The 27,961-nt window shown below is 48.8% G+C and overlaps 1 protein-coding gene across 5 annotated transcripts in view; it reads left to right on the top strand.

The window, feature by feature from the left end:
• The window catches only part of Ahnak (AHNAK nucleoprotein), an 89,423-nt gene that overhangs the window by 12,479 nt on the left and 48,983 nt on the right, over positions 1 to 27,961 (top strand). The window contains exon 5 of one of the 5 annotated variants that reach the window (XM_076847330.2): positions 23 to 18,146. The exons of the other annotated variants lie outside the window; for them this stretch is intronic. Coding sequence (XP_076703445.2) covers positions 23 to 17,296 — 17,274 coding nt within the window. The 3' untranslated portion in view covers positions 17,297 to 18,146. Of the gene's footprint in view, positions 1 to 22; positions 18,147 to 27,961 lie in introns of those variants that run through there. 5 annotated transcript variants of the gene reach the window in all.

The raw sequence follows: 27,961 nt of genomic DNA, 5'->3' as shown, positions 1-27,961 counted from the left end.
TGCGGGGCCTGTCTTTCTGCAGAGCGGGGATGATGAGGAGTACCAGCGCATCTACACCACAAAGATCAAGCCTCGGCTGAAGTCGGAGGATGGCGTGGAAGGGGACCTTGGAGAGACCCAGAGCCGCACCATCACAGTGACCAGAAGGGTCACAGCCTACACTGTGGATGTGACCGGCCGGGAAGGATCCAAGGACATCGACATCAGCAGCCCTGAATTCATGATCAAGATTCCAAGGCATGAAGTGACTGAAATCTCCAATGTGGATGTGGAGACCCAGCCTGGAAAGACAGTGATCCGATTGCCCTCAGGCTCGGGGGTCTCTCCAACCACAGGTGCTGCCGTCGACATCCAGGCAGGGGCCATTTCTGCCTCAGGACCAGAGCTTCAGGGTGCTGGCCACTCGAAACTCCAGGTCACTGTGCCTGGTATAAAGGTGGGAAGCACCGGTGTCGGTGTCAGTGGAAAGGGGTTAGGCTTGGGTGGCAAAGGAGGAATCCAAGTTCCAGGAGTGGATATTTCATCTGCTCCTGAGGGTGGGGTAGCAGAGGTGCAGGGCCCATCCCCCCAGAGCTGTGATACTGGCAAAATTAAGATTCCTACCATGAAGATGCCAAAATTTGGTGTGTCTGCTGGGCCCGAGGGCCAGGCACCAGAGATAGGATTGAATGTTTCTGCGCCTGAATTCTCTGTAGGGCATAAGGGCGGCAAGCCCGGCTTGACCATTGGTGGGAATATCCAAGCCCCTCACCTGGAAGTCAGTGCCCCCTCTGCCAACATTGCGGGGCTTGTTGGGAAGCTGAAAGGCCCTCAGATTGCTGGGCCATCACTTGAAGGTGACTTAGGCCTGAAAGGTTCCAAGCCACTGGGAAGCATAGGAATAGATGCCTCTGCTCCCAAAATTGAGGGCAGCATCACGGGCCCCAGTGTGGAAATTCGAGCCCCTGACGTTGATATTCATGGGCCTGGGGGCAAACTGAATGTGCCCCAGATGAAAGTCCCTAAATTCTCTGCATCAGGTTCAAAGGGAGAGGGAGCTGGCATTGGTGTGACACTGCCTACAGGTGAAGTGACTCTTCCTGGGGCCTCTGGGGATGTGAGCCTACCTGAGATCTCTACTGGTGGGCTGGAAGGGAAGATGAAGGGTGCTAAAGTCAAGACTCCTGAAATGATTATTCAGAAACCTAAAATCTCTATGCAGGATGTGGATCTGAGTCTTGGGTCCCCTAAACTAAAAGGAAATATTAAGGTTTCTGCTCCTGAGGTGAAAGGTGATGTTAAAGGCCCTCAAGTGGCAGTTAAAGGCTCCAAAGTGGACATAGAGACACCAGACTTAGAGGGGACCTTGACAGGCCCCAAGCTGGGCAGTCCTTCTGGGAAAACAGGAACCTGTAGGATCTCTATGGCAGATGTGGACTTAAATGTGGCTGCACCTAAAGGGAAAGGGGGTGTGGATATCACACTCCCAAAAGTAGAAGGGACAGTCAGGGTCCCTGAAATTGATGTCAAAGGCCCCAAAGTGGACGTCAGTGCCCCAGAAGTGGAAGTTCACGGGAACCTGAAAATGCCCAAGTTCAGCACTCCAGGGGTCAAAGGGGAAGGCCCAGATGTAGAAATGACTCTACCCAAAGGAAATGTCAGTATTTCAGGGCCAGAGGTCAACGTGGAAGCTCCAGATGTCAAGATGGAGGGCCTGGGGGGCAAACTTAAAGGCCCTGATATTAAGGTGCCTGAAGTGAGTGTCAAGACACCAAAGATCTCCATGCCTGATGTAGATTTGCATGTTAAAGGTACAAAGGTGAAGGGAGAGTATGATGTCACAGTTCCAAAGCTGGAAGGAGAACTGAAAGGCCCGAAAGTGAACATTGATGTCCCAGATGTAGAAGCTCATGGCCCAGACTGGCACCTGAAGATGCCCAAGATGAAAATGCCCAAATTTAGTGTGCCAGGGCTCAAAGCAGAGGGTGCAGAAGTGGATGTGAATTTGCCGAAGGCTGATGTGGACATTTCTGGGCCCAAGGTAGAGATTAGTGCTCCAGACGTGAGCATTGAGGGACCAGAAGGCAAATTGAAAGGGCCTAAGTTTAAAATGCCTGAAATGAACATCAAAGCTCCCAAGATCTCCATGCCAGATGTGGACTTAGAACTGAAAGGCCCTAATGTGAAAGGAGAATATAATGTCACAGTGCCAAAGGTTGAAAGTGACATTAAAGTTCCCGACGTTGAACTCAAAAGTGCCAAAGTGGACATTGATGTCCCAGATGTGGAAGCTCGTGGCCCAGACTGGCACCTGAAGATGCCCAAAATGAAAATGCCCAAGTTCAGCATGCCTGGCTTCAAGGGAGAGGGTCCGGATGTGGATGTGAACCTCCCTAAGGCCAACATTGAAGTCTCGGGACCCAAGGTGGATGTTGACGTACCAGATGTGAATATTGAAGGACCTGAAGGAAATCTGAAGGGTCCCAAGATTAAGATGCCAGAGATGAACATCAAGGCCCCCAAGATCTCCATGCCTGATGTGGATTTGCATATGAGAGGTCCCAAGGTAAAGGGAGAATACGATGTTACAGTGCCAAAGATAGAAGGGGATCTGAAAGGTCCAAAAGTAGATGTCAGTGCCCCAGATGTTGATGTTCATGGTCCTGATTGGAACCTGAAAATGCCAAAGATTAAAATGCCCAAATTTAGCATGCCCAGTCTCAAAGGAGAAGGCCCAGAATTGGATGTGAACCTTCCCAAGGCAGATGTGGACATTTCTGCACCAAAGGTAGATATTAGTGCTCCAGACCTCAGCCTTGAAGGACCAGAAGGGAAGTTGAAAGGTCCAAAGTTTAAGATGCCTGAGATGCACTTCAAGGCTCCAAAGATGTCTTTGCCAGATGTTGATCTGGATCTCAAAGGGCCAAAAATGAAAGGAAATCTAGATCTGTCTGCCCCCCAAATAGAGGGTGACATCAAAGGTCCCCCGGTAGACATCAAAGCACCAGATGTGGAAGTTCAAGGTCCAGACTGGAGCCTGAAGATGCCCAAGGTGAAAATGCCCAAGTTCAGCATGCCCAGCCTCAAAGGTGAGGGTCCAGATGTGGATTTGAACCTGCCCAAGGCTGACATTGATGTTTCAGGACCAAAAGTGGACATTGAAGCTCCAGATGTGAGCCTTGAGGGTCCGGAAGGGAAGCTAAAGGGTCCCAAGTTTAAGATGCCCGACATGCACTTCAAGGCCCCCAAGATCTCCATGCCTGATGTGGACTTACACTTGAAAGGCCCCAAAGTAAAAGGGGATGTGGATGTGGATGTGACAGTGCCCAAGATAGAAGGTGAGATGAAAGTGCCAGATGTGGACATCAAAGGGCCCAAAGTGGACATTGATGCCCCAGATGTGGATGTTCATGGCCCAGACTGGCACCTGAAGATGCCCAAGATGAAAATGCCCAAGTTCAGCATGCCCGGCTTCAAAGCAGAGAGCCCAGAGGTGGATGTGAAACTGCCCAAGGCTGACATTGACATTGCTGGACCCAAAGTTGATATTGAAACCCCAGATGTGAGCCTTGAAGGTCCAGAAGGGAAACTGAAGGGTCCCAAGTTTAAGATGCCTGAGATGCACTTCAAGGCCCCCAAGATCTCCATGCCTGATGTGGACTTGAATGTTAAGGGGCCAAAAGTAAAGGGAGATGTGGATGTGTCTTTACCTGACGTAGAAGGTGAAATAAAAGTGCCAGATGTTGACATTAAAGGGCCCAAAGTTGGCATTGATGCTCCAGATGTGGATGTCCATGGCCCAGACTGGCACCTGAAGATGCCCAAAATGAAAATGCCCAAGTTCAGCATGCCTGGCTTCAAAGCAGAGGGCCCAGATGTAGATGTGAATCTGCCTAAGGCCAACATCGATGTCTCAGGACCCAAGGTGGATGTTGAAGTTCCAGATGTGAATATTGAAGGTCCAGATGCAAAACTCAAAGGTCCCAAGTTTAAGCTGCCAGAAATGAACATAAAGCCTCAGAAGATATCCATGCCAGATGTTGGTTTGCATTTAAAAGGTCCTAAGGTAAAAGGAGATTATGATGTTACAGCCCCCAAAATAGAAGGTGAGATCAAAGCTCCTTCTGTTGATGTGAAAGGCCCCAAAGTGGACATCAATGCACCAGATGTGGAAGTTCATGGACCAGACTGGCACCTGAAGATGCCCAAGGTGAAAATGCCCAAGTTCAGCATGCCTGGCTTCAAAGGAGAGGGTCCTGAAGTGGACGTGAACCTGCCCAAGGCTGACATTGATGTTTCAGGACCCCAAGTGAACATTGAGGCTCCAGTCGTGAATATTGAAGCTCCAGAGGGGAAACTAAAGGGCCCCAAGTTCAAGATGCCAAGTATGAATATTCAGACACACAAAATTTCTATGCCAGATGTTGGACTTAATCTGAAAGCTCCTAAACTGAAAACTGATGTGGATGTTTCCCTTCCCAAAGTGGAGGGAGACCTGAAAGGTCCAGAAGTTGATGTGAAAGCCCCTAAGATGGATGTGGATGTTGGTGATATTGATATTGAATGCCCAGAAGGAAAATTGAAAGGCCCCAAGTTTAAGATGCCCGACATGCACTTCAAGGCTCCCAAGATCTCCATGCCTGATGTGGACTTACACTTGAAAGGCCCCAAAGTAAAAGGGGATGTGGATGTGACAGTGCCCAAGATAGAAGGTGAGATGAAAGTGCCAGATGTGGACATCAAAGGGCCCAAAGTGGACATTGATGCCCCAGATGTGGATGTTCATGGCCCAGACTGGCACCTGAAGATGCCCAAGATGAAAATGCCCAAGTTCAGCATGCCCGGCTTCAAAGCAGAGAGCCCAGAGGTGGATGTGAAACTGCCCAAGGCTGACATTGATGTGTCTGGACCCAGCTTGGATATTGATGCCCCTGATTTGGATATTGAAGGACCAGAAGGAAAATTGAAAGGCTCCAAATTTAAGATGCCCAAGTTGAATATCAAAGCTCCCAAGATATCTATGCCAGATGTGGACTTGAATTTGAAGGGACCCAAACTGAAAGGCGAGATAGATGCTTCTATGCCAGAACTGGAAGGTGATCTCAGAGGTCCACAAGTTGATATCAAGGGTCCTAGTGTAGATGTGGAGGTACCTGATGTTGATTTGGAGTGTCCTGATGCAAAGTTGAAAGGCCCCAAGTTTAAGATGCCCGACATGCACTTCAAGGCCCCCAAGATCTCCATGCCTGATGTGGACTTACACTTGAAAGGACCCAAAGTCAAGGGTGATATGGATGTATCTGTGCCAAAATTGGAAGGAGATTTGAAAGGTCCCAGTGTGGATGTGGAAGTGCCTGATGTTGATTTGGAGTGTCCTGATGCAAAGTTGAAAGGCCCCAAGTTTAAGATGCCCGACATGCACTTCAAGGCCCCCAAGATCTCCATGCCTGATGTGGACTTACACTTGAAAGGACCCAAAGTCAAGGGTGATATGGATGTGTCTGTGCCAAAATTGGAAGGAGATTTGAAAGGTCCCAGTGTGGATGTGGAAGTGCCTGATGTTGATTTGGAGTGTCCTGATGCAAAGTTGAAAGGCCCCAAGTTTAAGATGCCCGACATGCACTTCAAGGCTCCCAAGATCTCCATGCCTGATGTGGACTTACACTTGAAAGGACCCAAAGTCAAAGGGGATGTGGATGTGACAGTGCCCAAGATAGAAGGTGAGATGAAAATGCCAGAAGTGGACATCAAAGGGCCCAAAGTGGACATTGATGTCCCAGACGTGGATGTTCATGGCCCAGACTGGCACCTGAAGATGCCCAAGATGAAAATGCCCAAGTTCAGCATGCCCGGCTTCAAAGCAGAGAGCCCAGAGGTGGACGTGAACCTGCCCAAGGCCGACATTGATGTGTCAGGGCCCAAGGTGGACATTGATGTTCCAGATGTGAACATTGAGGGTCCAGAAGGGAAGCTGAAGGGTCCCAAGTTTAAGATGCCTGAGATGCACTTCAAGGCCCCCAAGATCTCCATGCCTGATGTGGACTTACACTTGAAAGGACCCAAAGTCAAGGGTGATATGGATGTGTCTGTGCCAAAATTGGAAGGAGATTTGAAAGGTCCCAGTGTGGATGTGGAAGTGCCTGATGTTGATTTGGAGTGTCCTGATGCAAAGTTGAAAGGCCCCAAGTTTAAGATGCCCGACATGCACTTCAAGGCTCCCAAGATCTCCATGCCTGATGTGGACTTACACTTGAAAGGACCCAAAGTCAAAGGAGATGTGGATGTGACAGTGCCTAAGATGGAAGGTGAGATAAAAGTGCCAGATGTGGACATTAAAGGGCCCAAAGTGGACATTGATGTCCCAGATGTGGATGTTCATGGCCCAGACTGGCACCTGAAGATGCCCAAGATGAAAATGCCCAAGTTCAGCATGCCCGGCTTCAAAGCAGAGGGTCCTGAAGTGGACGTGAACCTGCCTAAGGCTGACCTTGATGTGTCAGGGCCCAAGGTGGACATTGATCTTCCAGATGTGAGCCTTGAGGGTCCAGAAGGGAAGCTGAAGGGTCCCAAGTTTAAGATGCCTGAGATGCACTTTCATGCCCCCAAGATCTCCATGCCTGATGTGGACTTTAACTTAAAGGGACCTAAAGTCAAAGGAGACATTGATGTTTCTGTTCCAAAGCTTGAAGGGGAGTTAAAGGGTCCTGAACTGGATGTCAAGGGCCCCAAATTAGATGCTGATCTCCCAGAAGTCTCTGTGGAAGGCCCAGATGGTAAATGGAAAAGTCCTAAATTTAAGATGCCAGACATGCACTTTAAAGCTCCTAAAATTTCCATGCCAGATATTGATCTACACTTAAAGAGTCCCAAGGTAAAGGGAGAGGTGGATGTGGATGTTCCAAAATTGGAAGGAGACCTCAAAGGGCCACATATGGATATCAGTGGGCCAGAAGTTGATATTGAAGGACCAGAGGGAAAATTGAAAGGCCCTAAGTTCAAGATGCCTGATATGCACTTCAAAGCCCCCAATATTTCTATGCCTGATGTTGATCTAAATTTGAAAGGACCCAAAATCAAGGGAGATGTGGATGTGTCTGTGCCTGAGGTAGAAGGTAAAATAAAAGTACCAGATGTAAATATCAAGGGCCCCAAAATAGATGTTAATGCTCCTGATGTTCATGGCCCAGATTGGCATTTGAAGATGCCCAAGATGAAAATGCCCAAGTTCAGCATGCCTGGCTTCAAGGGAGAGGGTCCTGAAGTGGACGTGAACCTGCCCAAGGCTGACATTGATGTCTCAGGACCTAAGGTGGACATTGAAGGTCCTGATGTTAGTATTGAAGGACCAGAAGGAAAGCTGAAAGGTCCCAAGTTCAAGATGCCAGAGATGAACATCAAGGCCCCCAAGATCTCTATGCCTGACATTGATTTGCATCTGAAGGGTCCTAAGATAAAGGGTGATGTGGATGCTTCTCTCCCCAAGATTGAAGGAGATCTAAAAGGCCCAGAAGTTGATATCAAAGGTCCAAAAATGGACATCAGTGCCCCTGATGTGGATGTGCAAGGCCCAGACTGGCACCTGAAGATGCCCAAGGTGAAAATGCCCAAGTTCAGCATGCCTGGCTTCAAAGGAGAGGGTCCTGAAGTGGACGTGAACCTACCCAAGGCTGACATTGATGTCTCAGGGCCCAAGGTGGACATTGAAGGTCCTGATGTGAACATTGAAGGACCAGAAGGAAAGCTGAAAGGTCCCAAGTTCAAGATGCCAGAGATGAACATCAAGGCCCCCAAGATCTCCATGCCTGACATTGACCTTAACCTGAAAGGCCCCAAAGTGAAGGGCGATGTAGATGTATCTCTGCCAAAAGTGGAAGGTGAGATTAAAGTTCCTGAAGTGGACATTAAAGGCCCCAAAGTGGACGTTGATGTTCCAGATATGGATGTTCATGGCCCAGACTGGCACTTGAAGATGCCCAAGATAAAAATGCCCAAGTTCAGCATGCCAGGCTTCAAGGGAGAAGGACCAGAGGTTGATGTGAACTTGCCGAAAGCTGACATTGATGTCTCAGGGCCTAAGGTGGACATTGAAGGTCCTGATGTTAGTATTGAAGGACCTGAAGGAAAGTTGAAAGGTCCCAAGTTCAAGATGCCTGAGATGAACATCAAAGCTCCCAAGATCTCCATGCCTGACTTTGATTTGCACATGAAGGGTCCTAAGGTGAAAGGAGATGTGGATGTGTCTCTGCCTAGAGTAGAAGGTGATCTCAAGGGTCCTGAAGTCGACATCAAAGGGCCCAAAGTGGACATTGATGCTCCGGATGTGGATGTTCAGGGCCCAGACTGGCACCTGAAGATGCCCAAGGTGAAAATGCCCAAGTTCAGCATGCCTGGCTTCAAAGGAGAAGGCCCTGAAGTGGACGTGAACCTGCCCAAGGCCGACATTGATGTCTCAGGGCCCAAGGTGGACATTGAAGGTCCTGATGTGAACATTGAAGGACCAGAAGGAAAGCTGAAAGGTCCCAAATTCAAGATGCCAGAGATGAACATCAAAGCCCCCAAGATCTCCATGCCTGACTTTGATTTGCATCTAAAGGGTCCCAAGGTAAAAGGTGATGTGGATGTTTCTCTGCCAAAAGTGGAAGGTGACTTAAAGGGTCCTAATGTTGACATCAAAGGCCCTAAAGTGGACATCGATGCCCCAGATGTGGATGTACAAGGCCCGGACTGGCACTTGAAGATGCCCAAGGTCAAAATGCCCAAGTTCAGCATGCCTGGCTTCAAAGGAGAAGGCCCTGAAGTGGACGTGAACCTGCCCAAGGCCGACATTGATGTCTCAGGGCCCAAGGTAGACATCGAAGTTCCAGATGTGAACATTGAAGGTCCAGATGCAAAGCTGAAAGGTCCCAAGTTCAAGATGCCAGAGATGAACATCAAGGCCCCCAAGATCTCCATGCCTGACATTGACCTTAACCTGAAAGGCCCCAAAGTGAAGGGCGATGTGGACGTGTCTCTGCCAAAAGTGGAAGGTGAGATTAAAGCTCCTGAAGTGGACATTAAAGGCCCCAAAGTGGACGTTGATGTTCCAGATGTGGATGTTCATGGCCCAGACTGGCACTTGAAGATGCCCAAGATAAAAATGCCCAAGTTCAGCATGCCAGGCTTCAAGGGAGAAGGACCAGAGGTTGATGTGAACTTACCGAAAGCTGACATTGATGTCTCAGGGCCTAAGGTGGACATTGAAGGTCCTGATGTTAGTATTGAAGGACCTGAAGGAAAGTTGAAAGGTCCCAAGTTCAAGATGCCTGAGATGAACATCAAGGCCCCCAAGATCTCAATGCCAGATTTGGACCTTAATCTTAAAGGCCCTAAAGTGAAAGGGGAGATGGATGTTTCACTTCCAAATGTAGAAGGTGATTTGAAAGGACCTACACTTGACATAACAGGCCCGAAATTAGATGTAGATGTTCCAGATATTGACATTCATGGCCCAGAAGGCAAATTAAAAGGTCCCAAACTGAAGATGCCTGAAATGCATGTAAACATGCCCAAGATCTCCATGCCAGAAATTGACTTGAATTTGAAGGGATCAAAGCTGAAGGGAGATGTTGATATCTCTGGGCCAAAACTGGAGGGTGACATTAAAGCTCCCAAACTGGATGTGAAAGGCCCAGAAGTAGACATTTCTGGTCCGAAGCTCAATATTGAAGGCAAGTCAAAGAAATCTCGTTTTAAACTTCCCAAATTTAATTTTTCGGGCTCCAAAGTTCAGACACCTGAGGTGGATATTAAAGCTAAAAAGCCAGAGATTGATGTAACTGGCCCAAAAGTTGATCTTAATGCTCCTGAAGTTGAAGTTCAAGGAAAAGTGAAAGGATCTAAGTTTAAAATGCCTTTCCTGAGTATTTCATCTCCCAAAGTGTCTATGCCTGATGTGGAGTTAAATTTGAAAGGTCCTAAAGTCAAAGGAGATTTAGATGTTGCCGGTCCAACTTTAGAAGGAGAATTTAAAGGTCCCAAAATGGATATTCAGGCACCAGATGTCCACCTTAATGCACCTGAAGTAGATGTTCATGGTCCAGATTTGAATGTGAAAATGCCCAAGATGAAAATGCCCAAATTTGGTGTTCCTGGCTTAAAAGCAGAAGGTCCAGAAATGGCTATGGATCTACCAAAAGGAGACATCAACATAGAAGGTCCCACTCTGAATGTTGAGGGCCCAGAACTCAATGTGGAAGGTCCAGAAGGAAGCATAAAAGGTCCCAAATTCAAGATGCCTGACATGAACATAAAAGCTCCTAAGATCTCCATGCCTGACATTGACTTAAATCTGAAGGGTCCCAAGGTGAAAGGTGATATGGATATTTCTCCACCCAAACTTGAAGGGGATCTGAAAGGGCCAGAGGTTGATATCAAAGGCCCTAAAGTGGACATCAGTGCCCCAGAAGTGGATGTTCATGGTCCAGACTGGCACCTGAAGATGCCCAAGGTGAAAATGCCCAAGTTCAGCATGCCCGGCTTCAAAGGAGAGGGTCCTGAAGTGGACGTGAACCTGCCCAAGGCTGACATTGACATTTCTGGCCCCAATGTAGACATTGATGCCCCTGATGTCAACATTGAAGGTCCAGATGCAAAACTGAAGGGTCCCAAATTCAAGATGCCTGAGATGAACATCAAGACCCCTAAGATCTCCATGCCTGACTTTGATCTAAACCTGAAGGGCCCCAAAATGAAGGGCGATGTGGATGTTTCTCTGCCCAAAGTGGAAGGTGATGTAAAGGGTCCTGAGGTGAACATTAAGGGCCCCAAAGTGGACATTGACACTCCTGATATTAATATAGAAGGCCCAGAGGGTAAATTGAAGGGACCCAAATTTAAGATGCCAGAAATGCATTTAAAGGCTCCCAAAATATCTATGCCTGACATTGACTTGAACATGAAGGGCCCCAAGATGAAGGGTGACGTGGATGCTTCTCTCCCCAAGATTGAAGGAGATCTAAAAGGCCCAGAAGTTGATATCAAAGGTCCAAAAATGGACATCAGTGCCCCTGATGTGGATGTGCAAGGCCCAGACTGGCACCTGAAGATGCCCAAGGTGAAAATGCCCAAGTTCAGCATGCCTGGCTTCAAAGGAGAGGGTCCTGAAGTGGACGTGAACCTACCCAAGGCTGACATTGATGTCTCAGGGCCCAAGGTGGACATTGAAGGTCCTGATGTGAACATTGAAGGACCAGAAGGAAAGCTGAAAGGTCCCAAGTTCAAGATGCCAGAGATGAACATCAAGGCCCCCAAGATCTCCATGCCTGACATTGACCTTAACCTGAAAGGCCCCAAAGTGAAGGGCGATGTGGACGTATCTCTGCCAAAAGTGGAAGGTGAGATTAAAGTTCCTGAAGTGGACATTAAAGGCCCCAAAGTGGACGTTGATGTTCCAGATATGGATGTTCATGGCCCAGACTGGCACTTGAAGATGCCCAAGATAAAAATGCCCAAGTTCAGCATGCCAGGCTTCAAGGGAGAAGGACCAGAGGTTGATGTGAACTTGCCGAAAGCTGACATTGATGTCTCAGGGCCTAAGGTGGACATTGAAGGTCCTGATGTTAGTATTGAAGGACCTGAAGGAAAGTTGAAAGGTCCCAAGTTCAAGATGCCTGAGATGAACATCAAAGCTCCCAAGATCTCCATGCCTGACTTTGATTTGCACATGAAGGGTCCTAAGGTGAAAGGAGATGTGGATGTGTCTCTGCCTAGAGTAGAAGGTGATCTCAAGGGTCCTGAAGTCGACATCAAAGGGCCCAAAGTGGACATTGATGCTCCGGATGTGGATGTTCAGGGCCCAGACTGGCACCTGAAGATGCCCAAGGTGAAAATGCCCAAGTTCAGCATGCCTGGCTTCAAAGGAGAAGGCCCTGAAGTGGACGTGAACCTGCCCAAGGCCGACATTGATGTCTCAGGGCCCAAGCTGGACTTAGACACTCCTGACATTGACATTCAAGGTCCAGAAGGGAAACTGAAGGGTCCAAAGTTTAAAATGCCTGACCTGCATCTCAAGGCCCCTAAGATCTCCATGCCTGAAGTCGATCTGAATCTGAAGGGTCCAAAGGTGAAAGGTGATGTGGATGTTTCTCTGCCCAAAGTGGAAGGTGACCTCAAAGGTCCTGAAGTTGACATCAAAGGCCCCAAGGTAGACATCAATGCCCCAGATGTGGATGCTCATGGCCCAGACTGGCACCTGAAGATGCCCAAGGTGAAAATGCCCAAGTTCAGCATGCCTGGCTTCAAAGGAGAGGGTCCTGAAGTGGACGTGAACCTGCCCAAGGCTGACATTGATGTCTCAGGGCCCAAGGTGGACATCGAGGTTCCAGATGTGAACATTGAAGGTCCAGATGCAAAGCTCAAAGGTCCCAAGTTCAAGATGCCAGAGATGAACATCAAGGCCCCCAAGATCTCCATGCCTGACATTGACTTTAACCTGAAAGGCCCCAAAGTGAAGGGTGATGTGGATGTTTCTCTGCCAAAAGTAGAAGGTGACCTCAAGGGTCCTGAAGTTGACATCAAAGGCCCCAAAGTGGACATCAGTGCCCCAGATGTGGATGTTCATGGCCCAGACTGGCACCTGAAGATGCCCAAGGTGAAAATGCCCAAATTCAGCATGCCTGGCTTCAAAGGAGAGGGTCCTGAAGTGGACGTGAACCTGCCCAAGGCTGACATTGATGTCTCAGGGCCCAAGGTAGACATTGCTGTCCCGGATGTAAATATTGAAGGTCCAGATGCAAAGCTGAAAGGTTCCAAGTTCAAGATGCCAGAGATGAACATCAAGGCCCCCAAGATCTCCATGCCTGACATTGACTTTAACCTGAAAGGCCCCAAAGTGAAGGGCGATGTGGATGTTTCTCTACCCAAAGTAGAAGGTGACCTCAAGGGCCCTGAAATTGATATCAAGGGCCCCAGTGTGGACATTGATGTTCCTGATGTCAATATTGAAGGTCCAGAAGGAAAATTAAAAGGGCCCAAATTTAAAATGCCAGAGATGAATATCAAAGCTCCCAAGATTTCCATGCCTGACTTTGACTTAAATCTCAAAGGGCCAAAGGTAAAGGGAGATGTGGACCTTTCCCTACCTAAGGTGGAAGGTGATCTGAAAGGGCCAGAGGTGGATATTGAAGGCCCTGAAGGGAAAATCAAAGGTCCTAAATTTAAGATGCCTGATGTCCATTTCAAAACTCCCCAAATCTCCATGAGTGACATAGATTTGAACTTGAAAGGACCTAAGATAAAAGGAGATTTGGATGTTTCTATTCCTGCACCTGAAGGAGATTTGAAGGGCCCAAAAGTTGATATCAAAGGCCCTAAGCTGGACTTAGACACTCCTGACATTGACATTCATGGTCCAGAAGGGAAACTGAAGGGTCCAAAGTTTAAAATGCCTGACCTGCATCTCAAGGCCCCCAAAATATCCATGCCTGAAGTTGACCTGAATCTGAAGGGTCCAAAGGTGAAAGGTGATGTGGATGTTTCTCTGCCCAAAGTGGAAGGTGACCTCAAAGGTCCTGAAGTTGACATCAAAGGCCCCAAGGTAGACATCAGTGCCCCAGATGTGGATGTACAAGGCCCGGACTGGCACCTGAAGATGCCCAAGGTGAAAATGCCCAAGTTCAGCATGCCTGGCTTCAAAGGAGAGGGTCCTGAAGTGGACGTGAACCTGCCCAAGGCTGACATTGATGTCTCAGGGCCCAAGGTGGACATCGAGGTTCCAGATGTGAACATTGAAGGTCCAGATGCAAAGCTGAAAGGTCCCAAGTTCAAGATGCCGGAGATGAACATCAAGGCCCCCAAGATCTCCATGCCTGACATTGACCTTAACCTGAAAGGCCCCAAAGTGAAGGGTGATGTGGATGTGTCTCTACCCAAAGTAGAAGGTGACCTCAAGGGTCCTGAAGTTGACATCAGAGGCCCCAAAGTGGACATCAGTGCCCCAGATGTGGATGTTCATGGCCCAGACTGGCACCTGAAGATGCCCAAGGTGAAAATGCCCAAATTCAGCATGCCTGGCTTCAAAGGAGAGGGTCCTGAAGTGGACGTGAACCTGCCCAAGGCTGACATTGATGTCTCAGGGCCCAAGGTAGACATTGCTGTCCCGGATGTAAATATTGAAGGTCCAGATGCTAAGCTGAAAGGTCCTAAGTTCAAGATGCCTGAGATAAATATCAAGGCTCCTAAGATCTCCATGCCTGATGTTGACCTGGATTTGAAAGGACCCAAAGTAAAAGGAGATTTTGATGTGTCTGGCCCTAAGATTGAAGGCCCAGAAGTAGACCTGAAAGGTCCAGGTCTGGATTTTGGAGGCCCTGATGCCAAACTCAGTGGCCCTAATTTGAAGATGCCATCACTGGATATATCTGCACCGAAAGTGACTGTTCCTGACGTTGATTTGCATCTTAAGACACCAAAAATTGGAATTTCTGGTCCCAAGCTAGAAGGTGGTGATATGGACTTCAAGGGGCCCAAAGTTGATTTGGAAGCTCCGAGCTTAGATGTACACATGGAAAGCCCAGATATTAACATTGAGGGGCCAGATGTTAAGATTCCTAAGTTTAAGAAACCTAAGTTTGGATTTGGGGCAAAAAGTCCGAAAGCTGACATCAAGTCACCTTCACTCGATGTGACTCTTCCTGAGGCAGAACTGAATGTTGAAGCTCCTGAAATTAGTGTAGGTGGCAAGGGCAAGAAAAGTAAATTTAAAATGCCTAAAATTCACATGAGTGGTCCTAAAGTTAAGGCCAAAAAGCAGGGATTTGATTTGAATGTTCCTGGGGCTGAGATCGATGCCAGTCTCAAAGCTCCTGATGTAGATGTCAACGTCACGGGGCCAGATGCTGCACTCAAAGTCGATGTAAAATCTCCCAAAACCAAGAAGACTATGTTTGGAAAAATGTACTTCCCAGATGTGGAGTTTGACATCAAATCACCTAAGTTTAAAACTGAGGCCCCGCTCCCTAGCCCCAAGCTGGAGGGTGGAATCCAGGCACCTGATCTAAATATTTCTTCACCAGGAATTAATGTGGAAGGTCCCAAGTTCAAGATGCCAGGTGTGGATGTGTCAGGGCCAAAAATAGAGGGCGACTTGAAAGGCCCCAAGGTTCAGGCCAACTTGGGCACACCTGATATCAACATCGAAGGCCCAGATGCTAAAATCAAAGCACCATCTTTTGGCATTTCTGCCCCTCAAGTCTCCATGCCTGATGTGAATGTTAACTTGAAAGGACCAAAGATGAAGGGTGATGTCCCCAGTGTGGGACTAGAAGGACCAGATGTAGATCTGCACGGTCCGGAAGCAAAAATCAAGTTCCCCCACTTTTCGATGCCCAAGATCAGCGTCCCTGGTGTGAAAATGGAGGGTGGGGCAGCCGAGCTCAATGCCCAGCTGCCTTCTCTTGAAGGAGGCTTGAGCACACCAGATGTTAAGCTTGAAGGGCCTGATGTCTCTCTGAAGGGGCCAGGAGTAGACTTGCCTGCAGTCAGCCTCTCTATGCCAAAAGTCTCTGGGCCTGATCTTGGCCTGAACTTGAAAGGACCAAGTTTGAAGGGAGACCTGGATGCATCGGCTCCAAGCATAAAGGTGCAGGCCCCAGGGCTGGACCTCAGAGGTGTCGGGGGAAAGGTGCAGGTGGGAGGAGATGGTATGAAAGTGCCGGGGATCAATGCCACAACGCTTAATGTCGGGGCACCAGACGTGACACTGAAGGGACCATGCCTCCAGGGAGATCTGGCTGTCTCTGGTGACATCAAGGACCCTAAAATATCCGTAGGTGCTCCTGATCTAAGCTCGGAGGCACCCAAAGGTGGTATTAAACTTCCCCAAATGAAGCTGCCCCAGTTTGACATCTCCACTCCAGGGTCTGACTTGGACATTAACATCAAGGGGCCACAAGTTGGTGGAGAGCTCAAGGGGCCAGGCATGGATGTGAACCTGAAAGGGCCTCAGATCTCAGCACCAGATGTGGACTTGAACTTGGAAGGACCAAAAGTGAAAGGGAGCCTCGGGGCCATTGGTGAGATGAAAGGCCCCACAGTCGCAGGAAGTCTGCCGGGTGCCAGTGTTCAGGGCCTGGAAGGCCATCTCCACATGCCTGGAATCAAGTCCCCTGGATGTGCTATGGACCTGCCAGGTGTGAATGTCAAACTCCCAACTGGGCAGATTTCGGGTCCTGAAATCAAAGGTGATCTGAAAGGTTCAGGAATGGGTTTCCATGGAGCTATTCCTGACATCAATGTAAAAGGGCCTTCCTTCAACGTGGCTTCTCCCGAGTCAGATTTTGGTGTCAGCTTGAAGGGCCCCAAAATCAAAGGCGGTGTGGATGTTTCAGGTGGTATCAGTGCCCCAGATGTCAGCCTGGGCGAAGGGCATATGAGTGTTAAAGGATCTGGGGTGGAGTGGAAGGGACCCCAGGCCTCCTCTGCTCTCAACCTGGATGCATCTAAACTTGCTGGGGGCCTTCATTTCTCAGGACCAAAGGTAGAAGGAGGAGTGAAAGGAGGTCAGATTGGACTCCAGGGTCCTGGGCTGAGTGTGTCTGGGCCTCAAGGTCACTTGGAAAGTGGATCTGGAAAAGTAACATTCCCCAAGATGAAGATCCCCAAATTTACCTTCTCTGGCCGTGAGCTGGTTGGCAGAGAAGTGGGGGTGGATATCAACTTCCCGAAAGTGGAGGCCAATGTGCAGGCCTGTGCTGGAGAAGGCGAGTGGGAAGAATCCGAAGTAAAACTTAAAAAGTCCAAAATCAAAATGCCCAAGTTTAATTTTTCCAAACCTAAAGGGAAAGGTGGCGTCACGGGTTCGCCAGAAGCATCCATCTCTGGGTCCAAAGGTGACCTGAAAAGCTCCAAGGCCAGCCTGGGCTCCCTGGAAGGAGAAGCAGAGGCCGAGGCATCCTCACCCAAAGGCAAATTCTCCCTATTTAAGAGCAAGAAGCCGCGGCACCGCTCGAACTCTTTCAGTGATGAAAGGGAGTTCTCTGCCCCTTCCACCCCCACGGGGACTTTGGAGTTTGAAGGTGGAGAAATGTCCCTGGAAGGTGGGAAAGTTAAAGGGAAACATGGGAAGCTGAAGTTCGGTACCTTTGGTGGAATAGGGTCAAAGAGCAAAGGTCATTACGAGGTGACCGGGAGCGATGATGAGGCAGGCAAGTTACAGGGGAGTGGAGTGTCCCTGGCCTCTAAGAAGTCCCGACTGTCCTCTTCTTCTAGCAACGACAGTGGTACTAAGGTCGGCATCCAGCTTCCCGAGGTTGAGCTGGCGGTTTCCACAAAGAAAGAGTAGAGGGCCTCTGTATGTGTGTACATATCTATATAAATACATCCGCCTTGGGTGTCTTTGTTTATAAACTGCAAAGAGAAACACCCCAACAGCCTCAGCAATAATGCAAAGATCTTGCCTCTCCCAGTGGTGGCAGGTGCTGAAAAACCAACCACCGACAGGCTCCAAGAACTCTACAGAAGAAGAGTTCCAAGTTCATCCAGCCGTGTGCAAAGTCAACAGTTATTTTGCCTTTAAGAGTTCAGTTTTTTTTTTTTTTTTTTGCATTGAACGCTGAGAGCTCCTGTTTACTAAAGCCAGCTTTTGTGTTTATTATCCTCATTTTTACTGAACATTGTTAGTGTTGGGGGTAATGGAAACCCATTTTATTTTTCATTGTAATGACTTTGGGCTTTTGTTAGTAGGGGAGGGTGGGGTAAAGGCAGCAGGGGTGGGGTTGGGAGATCAGCATTGATCCTAAGATCAGATCTATTCAAACAGAGCATCTGGATGTGATGGCCCAGAAGAGGTGACAGCCAGAGTCTGGGCGTGGTTTGGGGGTCTTTAGCACAGCTTTTCCCCCCAGGGGTGGTGGTCCCAGCCAGTTCAGTGCTCAAAGGTGAGGTGAGAGGGAATTAGAAACGGTTTGCAAATTATCCAACCCACTGGCTCAACAGGAGGGACTTCTATTCTGTGTTTTGTAAGAGAAATGTTTCATTCATGACTGCCATGTTCCTGATAATAGTTCTGATTTCTTTTTTTTTTAACAAATGTTTTCATGATTCAGAAAATCTCTGGCACTTTAATGGCAAATTAATTGAGAATGTAAGAAAGTGATGCTGTATGAGGCAAATAAAGCTGTTATTAACCCTGACATCTAGTGCCTTTGCGTTCTGTGCTGGGGGGATGAAGCTGGGGGGAGGCTGCGCACCCAGCCCGACTGTGCAGACTGGATTCACCTCGTGCCATTGCTAGCATTTTTTTTTTTAATATTTATTTTTTAGTAAATAAATATTATTGGACACATACCTTTATTTATTTATTTCTATGTGGTGCTGAGGATCGAACTCAGGGCGTCACACATGCTAGGCTAGCGCTCTGCCGCTGAGCCACACCACAGCCCCATTGCTAGTTTTATCAGTGACTTTAATGTATGGTGTCCCCATAGGTTGCAGGAGGAGTTCCTAGCTTTTTTTTTTTTTTTTAATGTATTTTTTAGCTGTAGATAGACACAATACCTTAATTTTATTTATTTATTTTTATGTGGTGCTGAGGATAGAACCCAGGGCCTTGCCCGTGCTAGGCGAGCGCTCTACGGCTCAGCCCCAGCCCCAGCCCCGTTCTTAGCTTTTTGATTCTCATTATTAGTCTGACTGCACCAGTGCTGAGGAATCAAGAAAGGCTAGAGGGTTGGGGTGTAAGGACCCAACCCTAAACACCGATTTCATTTGTTTCAAGTACACCTTCTGCAAGTAGCCGGAAGATAATTTTATATAATGTTTTAAATAATTTTGTGCGTGAAATGAAGTATCCTGGTGTGGGATATTTCTCTTGTGGTATCCTGTCAGTGGTTCAACAGTTGTGGATTTTGGATCATTTCAGATTAGGACACTCAACTTTATCCTGGGTGTTTAGTGCTTCATAAGAAGGGCACCACGTGGAAGTGGGTAGCATTCACGTCACGGCCAGATGTGTACTTACAGAGAGCGTGGCTATGGTGTCCTCTTCTCCAGCAACCCCAGGGACATGCTGCCTTCTGGCCTCATTGGGTCTGAGTACCCTCCAACGGTGCTCCTTTCATTCATTCCCAAATGAATGAAAGTCTGAGTCCTGCCTCCCTGAACTCTGACAGGGGGTATGGGGAGAAGGGGACAGAGTGTGCATGATACCTGAGATGGGTGGCCCTTGGAGGTGGGGCAAGTAGGTGACAGGGAGCTGCACTTGTGTACACAGCTGAAGAGGTGCCCTCGAGGATGCTGGAGATCTCCTGGGCCCGACTACGCAGGCCGTAGTAATATAGAAACATTTTTTTTTTTTTTAGCTTGAGGAAGGATGGTATAGGTCAGTGGTGGTCCCCAGTGTCCATCCATTTAATGAATTTGTGTGTCTGTGTGTGTGTGTGTGTGTGTGTGTGTGTGTATTGCTGGGAATCAAACCGAAGGCCTTGCACATCCTAGGCAGGTGCTCTGCTACTGAGCTAAAAGAGAATGGGTTTTGAGTACCTTGGACTAGATGAGGTGATGGATGTGGAAAAGGTCCCTTCATTATCCAGGCAGATCCCAGTGGCTGGGGCATGGGGCGGGGTGGATGGGATAAGGGAGAAGCAGCAACAGGCCATCCAGAAACTTCGCAGCCTCTCTTTCACACCAGGCCCAGGTGGGAGGCAGTGAGCACAGAGCAGGGAGCCTCCCTCCTGCAGGATCATAGCCACAGTAGGGTCAGCGTGGAAGAAGGCACAGGGCAGGAGTGGCACCAGAGGGCACATTCCAGCTGGGTCCTTTTGTCCGGCCCCACCTGCCTGCTCTCGTTAACCCCTCTGCGCCTGGTCCCTGCGTGTCTTCATCATTGTCTTCCCGGCCCTCCCCCAGCCCCTGGTGGGAATGGTCTAAGTTATTCTCAAAGTCCGGCAGGGCCTCACACTTGCCATCTCCTGCCCTGAGACCCCCAGCTCCTGCATCTGAGGGTGAGAGCAGCATCAGCAGGTGGGGACAGGCTGGACTGGGCTCTTCCATGTCCTCCCTCAGAGCTCCAGCAGCCGCAGTAGCGAGGACTGTGGCCTCAAGGACTTTAGGCGGCGTGACTGTGGGTGGACGGTGGTGTGGTTAGGGGGTGCGTGAGAAAACTGAATCACTTTGAAATACATTGGGTTCTTACCCACGGAAGTGAACAGTTTTCATGAACTCAAAATCCTTTCCATGTCTGTCAGGCTCCCTTGGCAAGCTCAGTTCCACTTGAAGATAGTTCAACCAAAGAAAATTCACTCCAGGGACTGTTTATTTTTTTACTTTTTGGTGCTGGGCATTGAACCCAGGGACGCTTAACCATTGAGCCACATCCTTTTAAATATTTTAGAGAAAGGAACTTTCTAAGTTGCTGAGGCTGGCTTTGAACTCGTGATCCTCCTGCCTCAGCCTCCCAAGCTGCTGGCAAGGGGACTGTTTATGAAGTGGTGGGTGGGAGCAAAAGAGCCAAAAAGAGGTGGTGAGACCCCTAGGGACAGTAGGAAACTGGGACTAACCCTGGGCCTGAAGGGGCCTGGGCAAGGGATGGAGCTCCTGAGGTCCATTCAGCATGAGTGGGAGATAGAGGAGGTGCTGCCATTCAGGGCTTAGCCAAGAGCCACAGCAGGCCCAGCACCGCCCGACTGTGAGGCAAGCAGAAATACCCTGACCACCCTCCTCCTGCTGGTGCCTCCACTGGAGGGTCAGGGAACCAGATGATCAGCCCCCTGGGGCTCCAAGCTGGGCAGAGAGGCAGGGAGAAGGGCCCTGAAGGTACAGGGACAGAGAGCAGCCGGGACAATATCCTAATCCTTTTCTTTTTCTGTTTGGTAAGTTTGAATTTTTATATATTGAGGTTTCTTAAAATATTGAGATTTCTTAAATACATGGGGTGTATTTAAGGTATGATCGCAAAGCAGTGTAACAATTTTCAAACAAAACAAAAAACACATTTACCCATCTCTGTGGTTGTTCTGTTCTCGGGAGTCACCTTGGGGAGTGCCGCACTTACTTCTATTGTCCTCAGAGTCACTTGTACATTTGTAAACAACTTTCCTTGGGCAAACGCACATTTTTCCTCTCTTGTTTTTGCAAAGGGCCTGGGACAGAACCCAGGGTTCCTAGGACAGGACCTGTAAGGAGCACTGGCCTGGGAGTCCCTGAGATTACCTCTGAATTTAGGCCCGCTAAGATCCACGTAGGAGCCTCTGTTTCCTTGTTTTCAACACAGGCGAACCATTTTCCAAGGTCTTTATTGGTTCTAATAGTCTAGGATACCTTCAGAAGCAAGGCCTGCTAGTTGGGTGGATGGGCTGTTTGGGCTCAAAAGCAAGGAGGGAGTATAACATAGTGCAACCAATTTACCCGTGTGCAAATTGGCAGCAGTGTTTTGAGCACAGGCAGCAGTGACAAAACACTGCTGTCTCCAGCTTCCCACCGTAAGGAGGGCAGCACACACCACGACTTGCATGGTGTTAGCACACATTGAGAGGTCCACCTGAGCTCTCTGCTACTGCATATTAGCTGTGGCATTAGGAAACAATCTGGGAGAGGCAACTAAGCAGAAGTCTCTCTCTCTCTCTCTCTCTCCAGTACTGGGGATGGAATCCCTGGGGGTTCTCTACCACTGAGCTACATCCCCAGCCCTTTTTATTTTTTATTTTGAGACAGGGTCTCACTAAGTTGCTGAGGCTGGCCTCCATTCTTTGATCCTTCTGCCTCAGCCTCCTGGAGATGCTGGGATTCCGGGCATGCTCCACCATGCCTGCTGTCCGGGTCTCTATTTCTTCAATCTAGAATCGTTTCTCAGCTTTTTGTTGCCGTTCCAGGACACTGATATCTTGGAAGAGCATAGGGCCAGTCGTCCCTCAGTGTGAGTTCAACTGTTGATGGTTTGATTCAGTTATGTGTCTTGAAGCAGGAAAACCACAGAAGTGAGGTTGGGCACATCCCCTCAGAAGGCACATGATGGGTTTACTGATTTCAATTAAGTAGGAGGTTGCCAAATTTCCTCATTTTAATCTTGCTATGTTTTCCTGTTGGAATTAATAAGTAAACTCAAGGTTTTGAAGCTAGAAGTCCAAGTTTGGGCAAGTTTATTTTGCAAGCACGCTTTAAAGGGTTGGTGGCATGCTCAGCCTTGGCATGCTCTCCAGTCGGGGATTTTGAAAATGGGGTTCTGGCTTGGCGCTTTTTAGCACAGAGCGGCTCTCTGTCTTTCCTCATGAGGACAAAGAATTCCGTGCATGAATGTTTGCCAGGCCCGGGAATGCCATGTGTTGTTTACCAGCCTCTGAATTGCCCTGTGGCGTCAGGCAGCCTCAAGGGCTTCCTCAGGCTGAAGGCTCCCTGCAGATCCACTGCCCAGGGCCACAGCAAATGTGTGGGGAATGTTCTGCCGAGGAGAGAGGTTTCATTTCCCTTTAAATGCCCCTGTTATTTTCCACCACAAGCTGGAGGCCTGGCCTTAACGGAAAAACTTCCCAGAAGTGTGGCCAAGGTTGGGGAAGAGGTACAGATGAAAGGCCTTCTCCTGGGAAAGGCAGGTTGTTCCAGTTCACAGAAGGCTTTATACCCGAGGTGGCACACGGAGTTCTCAGCCCCACCCAGAAAGCGGGCTGCACGGTTGAGTCCATTTTGGGTACCAGAAAGGTGAGGCTCAGAGGTGAACTGATGGCTCACAACTCAGAGAACTGAGAAGAGGTCACCCTACTCCCGTCAATCCAAGTTTTCTGATGAAAAAAAAAAAAATTTTTTTTCTCCATCCTCAAGAGATTTCTCTAAGGAAGTTGGGAACTTAGAAAATGGGAGATGTCTCTTGAAATTTGTAGTTTGGGACCTCTTAACACCCCCAACAGTAGTAATGCAACAGTCGTGGACAACTGTTATGTGCAGAGTTCCTTTCTTCAGTGAGCCTATAGTCTAGGGAGGGGAATAATGATAACTATCAGTTCTGTTGCTTCCTAGCTGTGTGATCTTGGGCAAGTTATCTCCGAGCCTTCATTTCCTTATCTATAAAATAGGGATGTTATGGTACCTCACAGCATTATTGTCAGGATGAGGTAAACTAACATATATCATGTGCTCAGCACATAGTGAATACTGTGTGAGCTGTTCCACACAGTGTATGCTGACTTTGTGTTATGCATTGTATATGTTACACACCTTATCTCTTTTGATTTTCACAACAACCCTATGAGATGGTAATTACTTTTCTCATTTAATAGAAATTGAGGCTCACAGAGGTTAAGCAGTGTGTATGGGGGTCACATAGCTACTAAATGACAGAGAGGATTCACACTGGGGTCTGCTGAGACTGAGAAACAAACACGTGCTCTTAACAGCATTCTGCTGGCTCTAATGTCAGGGAGACGGTTAGTAACAGCGTGTGACTGCTTTAGGGTTGGAGAGAAGCTGGAGAGGGGCATTCAGGAAGATGAGGGGAGCAGCCTGTGAGGCTCAGCAGGGTGGGGCTGGAGGAGCAGGAGAGGAAGGGTGGTGGTGGAAGGGGAGGGGCACAGAAACTTGAGAACTGGCTGTGCGGCTGGTTTCAGGTCCAGCCTTGAAAGGCAGCGGGTACAAAACACCCGTGTGCCCACTTTCGGGGGATGGTGGGCTCCAGGTCTCACCCTCCCACAGTCCTGCTCAGTGCTACACTGGGTCTTTTCCCTCTTGAACCTTCATTTTTTTTTTTCATGATAATAAAGCAAAGAAGAAAGAAACAGCAATCAAAGTTTGTGCATTGTAATAGCCCCGCCCAGCGGCCCAGAACCCCCAGTGAGTGACTACGCAAGCCTGACCTGCCGGCACCCTTCTGGCCACCTGGAGCCTTAAGAGACAGCCCCTGCTCTGGGAGAGGACCTGGAAATGTGTGTGTGTGGGGGGCTCCAGAGAGCAATTTGGGGCGGAACAGAGTTGTCCCCACTTGTGACAGTTTCCCCTCGCATCTCTGCACCTGCCGGCCCTGTTTGGCACCAGGGCGCAGGTCGATTTTTAACTCGTTTTGAGAACTTGCCAACAACCTGCGGTGTGAGCAAAAGGACCTCCGCGCTTCCTGGGTGGGACAGAGCAGCTCCAGCCGCCGCGCCCCGGGGGGGGGGGGGGGGGAACCCGAGCTCCGCGAGCTCCCAGCCGCTGCTCCTCACCGCGGAGACTGGAGGGGCGGGGTCGGGAGAGGGGGAGCAAAGCCCTAGGTCGGGGGGAGTTGGGGTGAACGACGGGAATGTAAAAGGGCCTGGAGAGGGAAGGGGGAAAGGAGGAGAAGAGAGAGAGGGGCCGGGGTGGCCCGGGCAGAGCGCTCGCCCAGCCTGTGGGAGGCCCCGGTTCCGAGCCCACCACCTCAAACGGACAGAAACGAGCGAGGGGTGAGCCCCAAATAAACAATCTAAGTAAAAGAGCGTGCTTGCGACATCCAGGCAGGTTCCCGCCAGAAAACAGACGACGCCCTGAAGCCCGCACCCCCGCATCCTGCAAGCCGGGCCGTCGGGGTCCAGGGGAAAGAGAGCGGGTCCCCAGGAGCATCTGCCGCCGCCCCCTGTGGGATCCGCCTGCCAGTCCCCGGGCTCATCCTCTTCCGTCATCCGTCTCTGGGCAGATTTTTATCCACCTCTGGGCGGCTGCCAGCCCTGTGCCTGGCGGTGGGCTGGGCAGGACTGGGCGCAGGCACCTGGCCCAGAGTGGACTGGAGAGGCGAGAAGGGGGATTCTGTGGGACTTCTGGACTCTCCTCCTGGCCAGGCGTTAACTTCTCAAGGAATGGGTGCAGGGGCTCACCCTTTACCCTGTGCCTTCCCAAGCCCCAAATGGATCAGTATTTCCCTTTATCCAAACTTCCCTCAAAGGACAGCTGTGTATATGACAATGTGATACATAGGAACACTTTTGAATGTTTACAATTTGGTTTCTGAGGAATAAGCCCCTCCTGGTGGCTATTTTGGGTTCATTACCAGGAGAAGCTGCACAAACAGCCCCTGTACAGTTTCACCTTCTTTTGTCCTGGAGTCTCACATGGCTCCTGATGCTGAGCTGCAAACACACTGGGCTGTGGCAGGGGCACTTGGCCCCCAATAGGGGGCACCTTACTTACTTACACCTTCCTGCCCCCTGAAGGGGAAGCTACCCTGCTCCAACCTGCCAGATTTTAGTTAGTTTTTTTTTTTTTTTAATTGGTGCATTGTAATTATACATGATGGTGGGATTTGTTGTTACCCATTCCTACATGCACACAATATAACAATATAACTTGGCCAAAACCATACCACCCCTTTCCCCTCTCCCTCCCCTCCTCTGAAGGGGATGCTTTTGACAGCTTGGGCCTTTTTTTTTTTTTAAGTTGTAGATGGACACAATATCTTTATTTATGTATTTTCATGTGGTGCTGAGTTTCAAACCCAGTGCTTCTCGCATGCAAGGCAAGTGATCTATCCCTGAGCTACGACCCCAGTCCCTTACTTGGGCCCTCTTTATTTTTAATATTTATTTTTTAGTTGTAGTTGGACACAATACCTTCATTTTATTTTATTTTTTTATGTGGTGCTGAGGATGGAGACCAGGGCCTCACACATGCCAGGTGAGCGCTCTACCACTGAGCCACAACCCCAGCCCCCTACCTTGGGCCTTTTAATGCAGCACAATGTGGCCTGGGTTTGTGTGTTTTACTTGGGTATGTGGTCTCTTCAAGGGCACATAGCTGCCAGGCAGCCAGGGCTCTGTCTTCTGTCCATAGTGGCAGGCAGTGGGGAGGGATGGAATGTCAGAAGGGGGGGAGGGGCATGAATGACAGGGCATTTTCTATTTGTAAGTTTGCAAGTTTGGCAAGCAACTTGAGTTTCAAGTGGACCCTTAAAGCAGATAGGCAGGTCAGGTGAGAGAGGAGAGGCAGCCAGTTTGGATTGTCTAAATTCCTAGAAAATAAATTCTAGGAATTTAGCTGTGGGAGGGAGGAGCGCCAGGTACTTGAAGTTTGAGGCAGATTTGCTGGGAGGCCTGGGAGGGAGCAGGTAGATTTTTGCTTTTCTCTCTACTTGAACATCGTCTTTTCCCCCAAATTACTCTCTCTCGAATTGTATCAAAGAGACAAAGTAATGCTTTGAGCCAAGTTTTTTTTTTTTTTTTTTTTTTTTAACTGAGCTGCAGGCCACCTATGGAGGGAAACCATGCCCTCTAAATACTGTTTTTGGTGACTTCTCTTTGAAGTAGTTAGTATCCCTAAAAATGGTAAATTATACATTATTATTTATCAAAAGAAAATAAATACCTGATCAGTCAGATTCTTGCCACTGGATGGTGATTCCAGATCTTGCAGCAACCCAGATACAGAGCTGGCATTGCATTTTCTATATTCACTTACTTTCTTACTTTCCTTGTTATACAATTTCCAAAGGGGAAATGGTCGGATCCTGTGTCACTGAAGTGTGCTTGCCATGTTCTTGTTACATAATCACAGAGAACTTTTGATAGACTTTGCTGATGGCAGAAATAAGTACAGGAAAAAACACGAGAGATGGGGCGTGTCCCCTGCACTCTTGACATGGGCTGGCCTGTGGGTTGTTTTGCATCTGTGGGCTCTTGCTTGACTCTCACTAAATAAGGAGACTTCAAAATCAGATGGGAGTGCGTTAGTCAAGACAGCCTGAAGCTGGGATGGCGGTGCACACCTGTAATCCCAGTGCCTCTGGAGACGGAGGCAGGGGGAATCCAAGTTGGAGGACAGCTTCAGCAATTTAGGGAGACCCTTGGGAATAAACAAGACCCTGATTCAAAAAATAAAAAATAAAGAAGGCTGGAGGGAGGAACATGGCTCCGTGGTAGAGGGGCCCTGAGTTCAAACCGCAGTACCAAAAACAAACAGACCAACAAAACCAGCCTGAGCCCCATATAGGTTCACACAGGGAAGAAAATGCTGTGGAGACCACTGGTCCTGAGTGCTGCGTGCCTCAGCCTTTTCATACACAGTCAAGGTCCAAAGAATCCTTGACCCCAAGATCACCCCTGTATTTTACTTTGGCCATTGCTGACCTCTGTAGCTTCTAGCTGGCCTGGCCAGGTACACTCAGCTCTTTTCAGCCCCCTACCCCCTCTCTCTATATACACATTTGGGGGGGAAACTGGGTACTGAACCCAAGAGTGATTTACCACTGAACTGATCCCCAGTCCTTTTTATTATTTATTTTGAGACGGTGTCCACTAAGTTGCCCAGGCAGCCCTTGAACTTGTGATCCTCCTGTCTCAGCTCTGGGTAACAGCGTGTACCTCTGCGCCCGGCTGCCTTGCAGCACTTGAACAAGAGCCTGCTTTCTGCAACCCCCTGGATTTCAAACAGGTGTCTCCTCCTCATCTTCTGAGTTTCTTCTTCAGGTTTTTTTCCTGCGGAAGCCTTCCCTAGGACCTCCTGCCTTCCCCGCTAGCTCATCTCCTTATGATGCTCTGTCATTTCCTGTTCTCATCATTACTTATATTAAATCATCAGCTCTGTGAGGGAGGGGTGCAGTCTGGTGTCTACCATTGTGCCTGGGGCACATGGCCCATGACACATACCACAGGGCACATGACAAACCTCCATAAGCCGTCCAGTCACTCTCTTCTCACTTCCATACACTTTCCCTCAGCAACACATGTACCAGTTTACCTTCCATCCTTTACCGCATAGTTCTAGAACTCTGAGGCATGTGCCTAAACTTGGGGTAAAATCAGACAGACACAAATATACAAAAGCTAAAAAAAACAAAAAAACAAAAAACTGAACTTCAGAACTGATTCTCTGATAAGTTGTTGCTGGAGGTGGTTTTGTTTGTTTGTTTGTTTTGTAGTGGGGACTGTTCCATTGAATAGCCTTTAGTTTTTATTTCATGGTGGCACACGCCTATAGTTCCAGCTCCCCAAATCTGGTCCAAATCTAGAGGCCAGCATCTTGCTTAAGTCTGGGAAATGTGACTCTTGTTCATTCTGTTCCCCACGGATTATTTTTGTTT

This window comes from Callospermophilus lateralis, chromosome 2, assembly GCF_048772815.1.
Source record: "Callospermophilus lateralis isolate mCalLat2 chromosome 2, mCalLat2.hap1, whole genome shotgun sequence".
NCBI lineage: Eukaryota > Metazoa > Chordata > Mammalia > Rodentia > Sciuridae > Callospermophilus > Callospermophilus lateralis.
Note: the sequence above shows the minus strand (reverse complement) of the source record. Positions and strands in the feature narration are given on the sequence as shown.